This window comes from Pyrgilauda ruficollis, unplaced genomic scaffold, assembly GCF_017590135.1.
Source record: "Pyrgilauda ruficollis isolate IOZ18807 unplaced genomic scaffold, ASM1759013v1 scaffold63, whole genome shotgun sequence".
In the NCBI taxonomy this organism is placed as follows: Eukaryota; Metazoa; Chordata; class Aves; order Passeriformes; family Passeridae; genus Pyrgilauda; species Pyrgilauda ruficollis.
Genome location: NW_024528044.1, coordinates 1,807,975 through 1,822,563, shown reverse-complemented (window position 1 = coordinate 1,822,563; position 14,589 = coordinate 1,807,975). Strand labels below are relative to the sequence as shown.

At 35.2% G+C, this 14,589-nt stretch overlaps 1 protein-coding gene across 2 annotated transcripts in view; it reads left to right on the top strand.

The window, feature by feature from the left end:
• PRKD1 (protein kinase D1) overlaps positions 1–14,589 on the top strand; it is a 115,991-nt gene that overhangs the window by 45,609 nt on the left and 55,793 nt on the right. For both annotated transcript variants that reach the window (XM_041484113.1, XM_041484112.1), the window contains exon 2: positions 11,114–11,252. In XM_041484113.1, coding sequence (XP_041340047.1) covers positions 11,114–11,252 — 139 coding nt within the window. The remainder of the gene's footprint in view (positions 1–11,113; positions 11,253–14,589) is intronic.

The window sequence follows — 14,589 nt, the reverse complement described above, 5'->3', positions numbered from 1 at the left end:
CAGGAATGTGATTTGCAGAAAGGAACATTAAACCGTAGGAATGTACATTACATAGTTTTCTTACTTTGCACTGGAAGTTGGGTTTTTTTTATGTCTTACAGGAGACTTTCAAAGACCCAAAAGGATTTCTTCCTATTTCAACTCAGAATCAGCTCTGTCTGCACCTGTCTTTGTCTAACCTGTTCTGGGAACATCCAGTGATGGAGACATCACACGTGCCCTCCAAAAGACATTGCTGGTGTTTAAACTGTCCTTTTCTCTTAATATTGAACTTTAATTCACTTTAAATACACGTATTACTGCCTATCTAGAGGCAGAAGTAAGGACTGTCAAAGTTTCCTTCTGTCTATCTTCTTTCACCTTGTCATTGGTTAGCTCTTTACATCTTGCCTTTTGTAGCACATTCTGCAAAATTTTTTTCTGTTGATCCTTGGACTGTCTTTGGACACACAGAACTAGACTGTGTGTTACATTTGAGGCATTGTCAGTGACAAAATGAGTTGTGTTAAATACCTGTTTTGATGTCCTGAGACTGAAATAAAAGGATGTTCTGACAAGAGTCCCAAGAAATCTGTTAGCCAGTCTCTCCAATTTAGCCTGACAGTGAGTGTCATTGCAGAATATGACATTATAGTAATTTGTTCTAATGCTTTTTTGTATAAGAAAGCCATAGGAGTTGTCTAAATTAACTCCTTTTTAAATAGTGTCTCTATTAGAAACAAAAATCCTATAATGTGGAAATAGCACAGCCATATTTGTTTTTCAGTGAGCACTTGTTTTTGATACTTAAATTAAGCAAGAAAAGAAGTTGGACCAGCAAAATAATTGTTGTGTAATCTAATTCTACATAGCCTCAGCTGCTAGAAATTGGAACTTGCAGTTTCTTTGTCTGCTAGGCAGATGAATCAATAGAAAATCAGATTTCACTTTCTAGTACTGATGCTTATCAAAAATGATCAAATCTTGACCTGCCTTTAGAAATTAAACCATTTAATCCTCTGCCGCCATGGATGGGAGAGTGTCTTTCAGTTCCTTAATTATTCTATTAGTCCTTCCTGAATCCTTTTGCCAATGGCCTAGCTTTTTTAAATTTTAAATGCTAGATATGAGAAGACTTCTGACTGCATTTATATCACTGCAAAAAGCTGAGTTAGTAAGTCCATATGCTTTTTCATATTCCCCAATTTATGGCAAAAACTATGTTCACTACATGTGTTCAAGTACATGTTCACCTAATGATCTATTACACTGGCTAAATTTCATTGATGCATTTTAGACTAGAGTCCCTTTTACATCAGAGCAGTTTGTATTACATGTTTCTATGTATCTGAAGTAATATTTTGCAAAGTCTGAATCTGTGTCACTGTTTAGCTATGCTTGCATTTTCCTCATTACATAACCAAGTTATCTGGTTCTGCATAAGCCAAGGTAGTTAAATAGTAATAGTGTCCGTCATATTTTCATTTGCTGTATTATTTTGAGGAGCCTACAGCTCTTGTGTCCCTTTATGAAGAGCAGCAAATAAGTTTTCTTCATCTTGACTACTCTAGAGCCCAGTCACTGACTTTTCAGCTCTTTTGGTTTTGCTTTTTTGGGCTTGAGAATATGTATCAGCTTTTGTGAGTCCTCTTCAGCATATGTATCAACTGATGCTACAGTAAAAAGTGTTTAATTATTAATATTCAATAATGTCTTTTCCCCAAATGGGAAAGTGATTGATAAATCTTTGTGGGTGGTAGAATTGTTGAAGTTATTTTTGTTCCTAAAGTATTAGCAAAACTTTTAGTGTGCTTCAAGTGTGCTGGCAGTGATAGTTCCACATTACTTTGGGCTTCTTTGTTGGTTTTCTACAACTCTAAGGTTTTCTATTTATATCTCTTGCTATCAAGTTTCTGTTTTGAACATTATAATTCTATATGTATGGAGGACATACCTTAAAAGCTCCTTTTTTGCGACCTGGCAATTTCTGTGTTTAATGCAGTTATTTTTTTATTCAAAAAAAGAAAATTATCCTTTAGGTTTGTTCATATCTTTTGTGTTTCTAGATTAACAGAAGGCTTAAACATATGTTGAATCTTTATGCCTCTTTGTGCTGTGTGTTCCTGCAGTGAATATATACAATTAAAGGAAGCGCTGGATGTGAATGGTCCCATTACAGAGACAGAAGCTTCCTTGTGGTCTGTTTGTGATCCCATTCTCCTTTCACTGGTTTCTATTTCTTTACTGACAGTGTCCAATTATCATGATTGGGAGTCCATTCAAAAAGTTGTACACTCCACCTTTGAAACATTAAGGTAGGAAGGTGTGGAACCCAAATGGCCTCTTCCCAAGTGATTCACTCTTTAGAAGCCTATCTATAGATTTTGTATCATTATATAAAAACTGCCATTTTTGTCATGTTAAAAAAGAAAAAAAAACCCCTCATGTTGTTTTCCTGTCCCTAAACAGGTGTTTGATAAGGGAAATCCTTTTGGGTGTTGTAGACAATGAAACTCAGACTTCCTATGACATGGCTTACTCAGAGCTACAAAGCAATGCTAAATCTGCATAAAACAATAATTTACAGACACTTTTGTCCTAATGTTTTTTACTAGCTCATATGGAAAACTTCCTCTCAGTGTTTTGGAATAGGGAATTAATGTGTATAACATGGCATTATGAGCTGTTTATTCTAAGTTAGTCATCTGATGCCCTATACAGACCTGGTTCTAGGTATGTGTGCTCATGCTTAAACTGGTGTCCAACATGAGTGCCCTCAACCTTTTCTTCTGCTAGAATTCCATCCTGATTATAGTCCTTACAGAATTAGGGAGCCCAGTAATCCTGTTACTTGATGGTGTCACTTTATGCTTTATTAAAAAGGATTCTAGGTATTAATAAATGGAAGTTTCATCCTTTATTAATAAGGATCCTAGTTAATAATAAATGGAATTAAAACTGACAACTGATGAAGGAGCAAACTAATTATTAGTACTAAAAACTCATCCAAGATGGTTGTTAAACATTATCATTAAACATTTCTATCACATTCAGTATGAGGGTGCTCTTTACTTTTTCACATGACAGTGTATTTCCTGAAATATGGAATTAATACTGAGAGTGGATGAAAGAGAACTAATTTTCAGATTCTCTCCTAATGTTTTACTTTAAATGTGCGGGAATTCTGCTTTTTTCAGGAGTAAACCACATACGTGGGAATATTGTATTTAAAATAGTACTCTTGATCAGAGATATGTTTTCTGTTTCTGTGCAAAACAAAAATTATTTTTAAACAATTATGTAGACTTCTTGAAGGAAATGAAATTGATTTTGAAAGTACAGCAGAGGTATAAGGAAGTGAAAGTGATCTGTAGATCTCTTACCTTCATCAGATCTTGTGAGATCTCTTACCTCAGGAACAGAAGCTTGGACTGCAAGTAAGCAGCTTGTGTTGTGCAATCTGTAAAAAGATCAAAGACACTTGTTCTACATCTGTGTAGTCTGTTCAGTGAGGTACGTGACTGGTGACTGAGTCTCCTGAATTGATGTAATGCATCACTGATGCTGAAACACATCTGGTGGTAGACTCTCACAGAAATGGGGGGTTGGGGGGTTTGTTTTGTTTTGGTTGTTTTATTAATAGTGTATGGAATTGGCTCTTGGATTGGTTTCCTTTCTTTCATCTTTCTTAAATTAGGAATCCCAAACGTTGTATATGGCATAGAACTAGTAAGACTACAGGTTCAGAAGCAGTCAATACTTATGAGCAAAGGGCTCTTTAGATATTTTCATTTTAATAGAATTAGAAAAAAATCTTGATTTTGTTAGTGATTCATCATCCTTTTTCTGCCTGTTTGCTGAAGGGCATGAAAGTTTCTGCTCCATTTCTCAACCTCCTTGGTGAGAAATGCAATCTGTTCCTGAAGTATCTACATAAATGGATGCCTGTCAACAATCTGGCACTTGTTGTCACGTTCTTCTCCTAAATATTTCACAGGAAGCTCCATGATTCTACACTGGGGTGGACAGTGTTGAGCTGCACAGAGAATGTGTACAGAAACTGTGGGAGCCTTTCTGCTGAGGTCCCCCTGTTGTCTTAGAGAAATGTGGCATTAATGGCTCAGTGTAAATCTCAAACTCTCAGCATGAAACAACTGAGAAGACAGAGACTCTGAGTAGTCTCCCTCAGTGCTACTGCCCATAAAAATTTGCAATTCAATAATGCAGTATATGCAGATGTGGTAGATGTGATAATATTTGTGCCACCAACAGGATGCAAAGACCAGTTTATATTCTGAGTCTCTTTGTGATTTAATTACTATTACTTTTTTAACTGTTTCTGTTGAATTACCCTCTTAATCTACATGACAGAGCAGTCAGCTATACAGGTGTGCTTTGATTTGCATGGCACATTGACTTCTAGAATTTTTATGTGAGAAAATTGAGTGTTTTCTCAATTTCTGAGTTATTGAACTTATTCTTTCTTTGCAGCTTCTTGACTCTGCATTGTCTCCATTGCATTGGAAGTTGTAATAGAATATTCACAAAATGCTGAGGAAATAATAGTAAAAAAGATTAGTCTTAGAGAAGACACATTATATCTGAGAGACAAAGGCTATTTTAAATTAAGGTAGCCTTTGTATGGTATTAATGAAAATCAACTTCCAACACATAATCAACGTATTTTTGGTAACCCATTGCATGTGGTAATTCAGAATAAAGTACTCCGTAGAAGTTTCAATGAAAAATATATCCAATATTTTCAATGGAAATGGAGATGTATCTTGTGAGAGAACAAATAGAGTAACACTAATTATGCTAAAGTTCTCTTTGTTTGAGAGAAAAGTGTTATTATTTTATATTTTTCATGTTCATTTGCCATGGTGGATTGACCCCAGCCAGCAGCCACTTGCCAGACACAGTTCAGGAGCAGTGAGAGAAGACTCAGGTCTGGTTGCCCTGAACTGGGAGTTCTCAAAGTCTGCACGGAAGTAGCATGAGTAATGTGGTGTATACTCAGTAATTTTGGCAGTGAGCAAGACAGAAGGCAAACTGACATACAGTGACAGGAAGCATAGGTAGCAGGAGAACCTGTTTGTTTGAAGAAATACAAAGGAAACAACTCCTCCCCTGAATGGGCACAGGAAACAACCTGTACTAAAAAAGGCTGATGAATAGAATGTTCAGAGTTCAGGCTCTCTCCAAAAAAGCCGTATTTCTATGCTTCACCATGGCCATATTTTTTTCTTTCTCATGGGTAGTTCTGTGAAGGAGCTCAGCTGTGTTTTAACTCTGGATCTTCATTGTTCCACAGCCAGTCCAAGTCAGTGTGTGAGCAACATATTCTGTTCCTGGTCTAAGAGAGATGAAAAATTCTGATCTCTGCAGCAGATCACTGCTGCATAGATAGAAAAATATTTGTATGTACGTATTTGTTATCTAAAATACTGTTTACATCATAAAGCAGTCAATAAGTTTGGTGTTTTCAGACTGCCCATTTGGAAGCTGCTTACTAACTGGTATTCCACAGGTATAAAGTTTTTTATAAAACATGTTTGTACATCAAGCATTGTAGTAAAAATGTAAAAGGAGTAATGAATACTGTAAATAAGGAATGGTGCTGCCCACAGTAAAGCATTAAGAAGCTTAACTGATGTTTGGAATGTACCACATGGTGATAGCTCTCTAAGGTTATATCTAAAAATATATTTATAAATAAACTGAAATGAGGATACAGGCTCAAACATTGGCCCAAAATCACATAAACTTTTCAGTTGTTTAATTGCATACTTCCTGATACAGATGGGACTGTGCCAAATCGCATTCTTTCAGATGATGCTCAGACAGTTTGGGTCCTAGCATGTGTAAGAGACTGTTTAAAATAAGGAGTGGCAATGGCATCTCCCTGCTTCTGGGGAAAGAGGTCATCTGTGTGGCAGTGAGCCACTTCCATGCCACATTCCAGCTGTGGATCCAGAGAATGGTTCCTGGCTGGTACAGTTGGTATATTCTTAGTAACGTGTCTGTTTTACTTAGCGGTTAGATTGGAAGGAAATTGCTAATACATTTTTAGGAATGCAAAGGCAAAAAGGCACCAAAGACGTATATTGCTGTTCCCATTCACCACTTTAACCCTTGTAAAGCTGGCTCTTGGCTATCCTCAAGGGTCATGAGACAATCAAGGTCTTTCCTGTCTCTCTTCTAAGTGCATTTTCCTTGCTCTGGTCATCTCTTCCTCACCTTTCAAGATTTCTTCAGTTGCCCCTTTGCCTTTCCAAATCAAGATATTTGTTCATCTATCATTTGTCTGTTTTTCTGAACCTGTGACAAATAGGTTTGACCTGAGCCTGTCTTGGGTAGTAGTGCAACATAGGCAGCATCAAGTTGATTGGTACTACTCCTTATATTTTCATTTTCCTTCCGGTATGACTGAAGAAAATAAAAAAGAAGGAAAAAAGGATGAGGAAATAGTTTGTTGCCTGTCCTTGCTGTTTGTCTGCCTGGGAAGTGCAAATGCATTTACTGGAAAGATCTAGGGTGAGTCACCGTTTCTGAGATGTTTTAAGCATGGAATGTGACATCCTGGATTGAGGTGGAGATGCCACTGTTGCTGGACCAAGCTCCACCTCCTGTTTGTACTCAGATGTTGCTACATATATTCTGTTTAGCCTCCCTGTAAACATCTGTTTAAACTCTGGAATTTGTGATACTTTGTGGTGTAAATGTGGAGAAAGTCTTTGAACACTAACTGATGTTTCCTACAACAATAGCATAAAGTCTTGTGGTATTTTCTTTATGCATAAGACTAATATTTTCATGATAGCATTGGTAAATAGAGCCTTTTAAAAAGATCTTGAGTTTTGTTAGTGAGTTAATAATGACTGCCACAACCAAGTGAAAATTTAGGCAGTCCTCTTGATGAAACATTGGCTTTTCAGTGTCATGATTTTGCTGTGTTCTGATCTCTGTAGAGAAAGGAAATTCTGACTTTTAAAAATACAATGCACTGTTATTTTAAGAATATAAAATAAAAAATGTTTCAGTTTGGTTGATAGGATTACTGAAGTTTTGTATGTGTATATCTTTATACTAAAAGAGGGGTATTGATGTAAGACTATTTATTTACTTATTTATTTATGTATGTTAGGGTTAGGCCAACAGTCTTGTTTAAGTTAGATCAAGGTTACTTGTGTTTTAGCCAGTTAAGTCAACAAACATTCAGTGTGACTCAGCTTCTCCACATGCTGTGAAGACATTGTTTAGCCCACAGCCCTTATGTGTGCTGGATCAGTATCTTGGTGCTGTAAAAGACTTCCAGGTTTTATCAAAGTTTTTGTTGCAGGTGCTGATATGGTAATCACTGAGGGCTTCTAAAAACCTAACTAATCTAGAAGAAAAAAGCAGTCATCACTAAAAGAGACAATTAAATTTAATTTTAAGGAAGAGTTCAATGAAGACTGAAAAAATTAAAAAAACAACTGTCATGACTTCCTAGAATCAAGCAACATAAACTAACACTTACAGAAGATGTGCAAAATTGTAGTAACATATAAAAAGACAAAAACAGGAAGATGACTTTTTTTTTCACTCTTAGCAGTGAAAATCTGTCTGCCTGTATGTTTCAGTTTTATTATGTCCAAAGAAGTATTTTTGCAAAATTATCACAGCAACAGACTTTTTTGACTATTGGACTGCATTACTAATTGCAATGAAACATCATTGTTTGGAGTGTGTTTTCCAGTTCTTCCAGGTTAAGTTCTTAATTGGAAGAAATTTATTTTTCATGTGGTTTTCATTTGACATAGCTACTATGCTAATCTTTCTAATACATATTTATTAAACCAGACTGGTGAAGTGTTGTCTCACCTTAGAGAGTCTTATCTTTCTTTGAAGTTAATTTCCATTCTAAATTGTGGTTTACCAGAAAAGAAGGAGGCAGAGTAGGTTTCCATTCAGATAACTGTGTATGATTTGTTATTGTTAATTAATTTTTGAAAGCTTCACAATTCAATTTGGAAATATATTAGCATTTAGATACATCAGTTCTTCTAAAGTTTCAGTCTCTAATAATAAAACCATTTGATTGTCACAATAAATAATTTTAAATATAACTAACATTTTCTTCTGTCAGCTTCTCTTTGATCATTGTTTTGAGAAAGACTGTTAATAACAGCACAGTTATGGATGTACATAGTTCAGCTCATATTTGCATGTGGAGGGACAAATGCCATTGAAATTAACTGATGTGATGGATAGTGGATTAAATGAATTATTGAATACTTATAATTAGATGTTCTAGTTATTGAAATTTGAGTCTACTTTTTTTTTTTTTTTTTTGTAGTAACACTTGAAGGCTTTTTAATTGAAAATCCAGAATTTGCATAATCACTTGGATTCTACATGTTTATTGGTAAAATATTTTGGTGGATTTTTGTGATATTTACAGTTGCTAAGGGTAAAAACATTTCATTGCTTCCTTCTGTTTTGTATCTGCTGAGGAAATATTAGTGCTGAGGCTCCTTTTGCCCTGTGTTTTATGGATGATCTGCTGCCAAAGTGCCCACAATCTGGGCAAGAACAAATTGACTTATAATAACTTGAGATCCTGATCAGCAGCCTTTTTCGTCTGAAAACGTAATTTTATTTTGTATTTCTTTAAAGTCTTATGGGTGGATAATTGTGATGTAATATTTTTAGAAAATGAAAGAAGCACACGATTTCAGTGTGCTTATTATAGGTGACTTCAAATGCTAGTAGCACTTCCTCTTTTTTACCATAAAAGCTACTACAGTATCATATAATATATGTTCTATACGAGTGTTTAGACAGCATTATTTTTAATGCTCAGTGTTTGCAATAGAGGTCTGTTATTTGCCCGTTGCAGTTTCACTTGTTAGTAAATTTATTTTTTCACGTATATCTACACATATTTTGCTTCTGCTTATTGGTGGAAAGGGATTGGTTAAAACAAAGGGGGAAAACTATTTTAAAATTTTCCCTTTACGTTTTCTTAAACCAAGACGGGAGGGTATCTAATAAATGACATCAAGACTGGGGATAGACTTAAGCTGATTCAGAAATTCTGCTAAATTTTAAATCTGGAACCTAGAATTGCTGCTAAGTTATGTTAAAAAACTAATATTTCTATTAATAAAAAGGGGGAGGCAGGACACGTTTGAAATACACTGCTAAACTGTGGTTGTTAGGCAAGCTATTATGTTGTAAAGGTCATTTATCCAGATTCACTTGCAAACTAAAGCACCTTTGACTGAAGCACACTGAAAGGCCATTAAAGTGATTCATTTTACTTCACACTTGGAGTAGGCAAACAAGGTGTTTATGGATAGCTTTGATTTCTTAATTGCTACTGATGACTTGCTAAGCAGCCAGAAATACATCCTGTTTCTGAACCCCGTGTAAGCAAGCCTTCCACTCCCGATTCTTACAGATGTACTGTATTTACTCATGATGGCAATCATAATGACCATTTAACTCTGGTAATTCTGCTTTAAGCAGCTATTGTACTGAAAGAAGGCCTTCTGTTACTATCGGGGAATTTAGCTCCAATACCATAAATTCCTTGCTTTGTCTCGTGTGCAGCAAAACTGAATGCTGTTTTTGGTGGTGTAATACCAAGCATCGTGGCTTCTTTTTGTTTACTTTGGTCTGTGCATATCAGCATTATTGTTGGCATGAATAAGTTTAGTGAGGGAATTTTTGTCACTGTTGTAACAGTTGGTCCTTATACGATGTTTGAAGAATCGCACCATCAAAACTACTGTTTTGACATGCGAGTAGTGTATCTGGGGAAAACTAATTCAAACAGAAGATATTTCTTGTATGTAATTTATAAAAAAATGCTGTGATTGAATTTACTTTCTTCTACAGAATATAATAACTTGTACCTCATGGTACACATATTTCTACATACAAACATAGTATGTATAGTATTGCAAATACTTTTTTAGGTAGAAAAAGTAGAGCGATTTGAAAAGAGCAAGTGGAATGGGAATATAAAGAGAGAACAAGCAATTTAAATCATAATAAATTTAGAGGGAAATGCCTCTGGTATTTGTGAAATCCAGTGAAATGAGAAAAATTTTGCAGTTTTTGAAAAGGATCAGCAGTTCCCATTTTAAAAAATAATATTTCACTGCCTCTGTAAAAGAAAATTCTTAGGCATGCCACTGTGTTTGTGTGTAACCTCAAAACATGCCAGCTTATTTCTCTGGCTGTACTTGTCATTGGTTTTTTTTCAGTGCATGTTGCCAAAACATGGAGTAGTGCATTGGTGTAAAATCGAGTGGATTCTTTTGCAACATAGAAAGGGTTCCTCAGTTGTGTTTTCAGAACAAAGTCTTAGTTCTTTGGGCTGGGAGCATGAAAAAAGTGGAAATTTTTTGCTTCAGAAAAAAAAAAAAAAAAAAAAAAAAAAAGGAAAAAAGTTACCTACATACTGATCCCCAGAGTATAACCTCAGAGTTTTTAAAAAACCTTTTTTAGTTTAAACAGGATTTAATCTGATTTTGAAGCTCCAATTTCTCTGCATTGAAACAAATGATTATGATCAAATTTCAAAATACTGTTTTGAACCATTGTTTTATGTGCCTGGTAACTTGAGTCTCAAAAAATATATATTTCATATTGAGTTGTCATTTAAGCATTGCATCTTAAGCAGAGCTCAAATATATTTCTTTTGGCTTAAAAGATCTTTTGGGCAGACATCTGGGGAGAGATCACAGAATCACAGAATAATATAATATAGATTAGAAGGGCACTCCAAAGAACATCTAGTCCAAACAGCTGCTCCACGTCTAATTAAATCATCTTACTCAGGAACTTGTGTGAGGAAAAAGTTACCAGCAGTGGCTGCAGGATACATTTACTTGTCTCTCATTTCCTAGTGGATACTGCATTGTTCACAGGAAGAGAAAGGCAAATGAGCATACTTGCTTGGTGGAAAAAACATTTCAGAATATAGTGATAGATGAAAAAATATATATCCTATTTGATAGTAGTCTGAGAAGGGGTCCAGTCTGCCCTCAAAGTTTCATTATACATTCATTGTGTTTTGCAGTTTTGTATTTTACAGTTATGTGTTTTACAGCATATTCTCATGGGTTTGTGTTTGCAGTTTCCCGAATGTGGTTTTTATGGAATGTACGACAAAATCTTGCTCTTCCGCCATGACCCTACCTCTGAAAACATTCTCCAGTTGGTGAAATCAGCTGCAGATATCCAAGAAGGAGACCTAGTTGAAGTTGTCTTATCAGGTAACTAAAAAACAATGAAAATTACTGTCATCCTTTTGCAAATGAAAATATCCAGAGTAGTTTTCTCCCAGTTAGATTTTGACCCAGCATAGGTAAGAGTCCATAAATTTCCTTTTTCTTGATTCCATTCTCAGACGTATATAAGCATATTATGCCTTTTAGTTTTTTTTTCTGTTGCCGTGTATATTTTGTAACAGCTCGTTTCATCCATATTGCTAGTTAAGCAACAGATTAACTAGTTAAAGGTTGTTAAGAAGCTAGTTAACTAGTTAATATTAGCATTAATAAGCTTTTTGCTTTATGTAGAGTGCTATGAGAATGTCCACTGGAAATAGACTAATTGCTTTTTCAAAGCCCTGCATAATTATGCTTGCCAAGACTGCTCTGACTCTTTACATGATTTATTTGTTTAAATTATGAGAGGAAGGGGAGAGCACAGTTATGTGACTCAAATATAGAAGAAGTCTGAGGATGTCATTAGGTGTCAGTAGGACTTGTCAAAAGCTTAGATGTCAGAAGATAGGAGCTTTGGGAGTCAGAATGGTGCAGAGTTTGCATGGGTGTGCAGTAGAGTCAATGCTGGAAGTTTAAAGATGTAAAGGTGCTATTTGGCAAGTAAAACTTGGAAGATGGTTGAAGGGCTGAATTTTTGCAGTTGGAACATGCAGTTAGAGCATCTGGAAAGATGCTTAAGTACAGAGACATGTATGCCATATGAAAGTGAAAATTGCAACTGTAGAAAGGTGTAGGATTAGTGAAGAGAAAGGCCAAGTCCTAATGGATGCTGAAAAGAGTGGAAATTAGGTCACATAATCTAAGCCAGCTGAGGTTTTAAACATAGTTTTTCTTGTATAGGACCCTCTTTCTTATTCTTTGTTTAGAATAGGAAAAAGTGAAATAAGGAATAATGCATGTCATTCCTGTAAGTCATCATTCATCTTTTCCATATCAGCAAATAAGCTTTTCACTTTCAAAAAAATACCAGTAATTTGAACTTAATGTTTCCCACAGAACATAATCACATCAGTAATTGTGATGCAGTGAAAAAAGTTAACAAGAACTTCAGTGCTGTATTTGATATATTATTTATATGAAGCGTAGATCACATACCTTCTAGTGTGCCAAAATTAGGCAAGTAGCTGTTTAAACCTTTAGGAGCAAAGGAAAGCAAACGAAACTTCTAGTATGTCATGGCCTGACTGATGGCACTATTACAAATTAAAACCTTCAGTTAGATGTCTCAAATTAAACACATTTCCTCAATAAACACTTAAAAGCATTAGTGTCGTCCCTCAAATGAGCTTAAACTGAATGCAGCAATTCATTTCTGCGTACATGTCCTGTCATGTAAAGGAGGGGAAGTATTCCCAGTTCTGCAACACTGAAAATGAGAAAGAAATGTACAAACAATCTGTAATGTTTAAGGAATTATTCAAACTAACACAGGCAGTTTTTTATTGAAAAATATTCAGACAAAGTTTAAAATTATTATGGATTTTGACAATAGTGCATGTCAAAGTAGCTGTAGATGGGTTATCTGCTTTTTAATTAAAGAAAAAAGTCTATCTAAATACAGGACCATAAGAAGTCCTTTTCAGGATGTTTAATAATATGCACTGAAAATTTATTTTGAAGGGATTAAAAAAACCTCCTGGAAACAGAAGAGATTGGCCTTCAGTGCTACAGTGTATGATATTGAGTGCTTGAGTGGTGGAAGGACAAATGAAATACAATATGTTGAACTGATCGAAGTGTTTTATTTCTAGACTTCATCACAGAGAACTAAACAGAATATACATTCTAAAGTTCTGTAAATTCAAGGTATATTATGGTAATTGTTTTTGAATGTCGTGTCCAAAAGAGGCAGTAGAACACATGGTTACTGCTGTGGCTTTGCTGCTGAAAACTCCTTGTGCTTTGGGTCAGCTTCCCCTGAGGCACTGGTATCTGATGTCAAAAGCTGTAGTGATCGACTGCATTCATTTTTTATTGCTCAGGTCAATAGTGTTCTGAGTAGAGAAAGCTGAACTGACAGTCCTTGTATTCAGGGTTATACAATCAGTAGTATGCATTTTCTTTTTTTTTTTTTTTTTTATTTTTTTTATTGTAGTTTACTTAAAACTTTATAAAAAAAGCTGGACCACCCATGATTTTTTTCCCTACTGCACATATGTTCTTGGCAGTTTAAGGATTAGTAAATATGATTGTTTTCTGGTTTAGAGCTTATATTACAAGTTCTTGAAAGAGCTGAAAATTATCTACAGAAACTTACAGGGGAGAGATGTTGCTCACTGTAGCTGAAGCACCTTAGTTTGTTTTAGTGAAGAAAATTGTACCTGTAGATGTCATGCAATGTAACTTAAACACTTTGTGTTAGAGCAGAAGATTTCTGGTGAAACACGAGAAATTTACTCAGCTCATATTGCAGCACCTGCTATGCTTTTGTATTCATAATGAAAATTATTACTTGCATTTTGCATTGGTGCAATACAACATAGTGTTTTAATGGACTGCAAGAATCATGTAATGTGCTGAGCAAATGTTGTCTGTCTGTCTGCTGACTCCTCCAGAGGAGATAAGCCCAGGCTGTTGCAGTCAGCCAGATAAATTGTAGTTCAGTGCCAATATAGATTCTGGCATTTTGGAACTGAAAGGTCAAACATTATTATAAGAGTGGAAGCAAAAGTGTGTGTTGAGTGTATGAGATTTGGTTAGCTGCACACTAAAAGAGGAAAAGGGAACTTTTATTATGAATGTAGTAGCCCTAATAAATAAATAGTTTTACTTCTATTATTTTTTCCTTTTATTTTATGTATTTTAAAAGTATCTGTTTGAACACTTTATTTATAGGATTCTGATAGTGTTTGTATAAGAATATGGGAGCACTTGAGAAATGTATTAGAACCAAAAATTTGTATGTTGAATACCAAACATTTGGTTTATTAGGCTGCACTCCTGTGCATTCATTGAACGGTATCACTAATACCCTTCTGGCTGTAACATATAAATCACCATGTTTCTGTTTTCTTAGCTGTGTATTTTCTATATTATTTTTTCTTCAAAATATTGGAAAGTTCATCTTGTCTTCAGATGCCCAAAGGAAGAAAATTCTTTACTACTTCTGTGTAAATCTCCTCATGGGTTCATTGAATCCAATATATACTTAGTTCTATGCATTTCAGACTGAATAGGATCTGAATCTTTGGAGAAAGGATTTTATCAAAGTGTATTTGTAGGAAGGGTTCCTTTTATTAGAATACCATCAAAAATTAGTAGGCAGCCTAGAATCAGGAAGCAAAGTACAGAAGTGGCAGTCTCTGTTACAGTCAAAGATGGC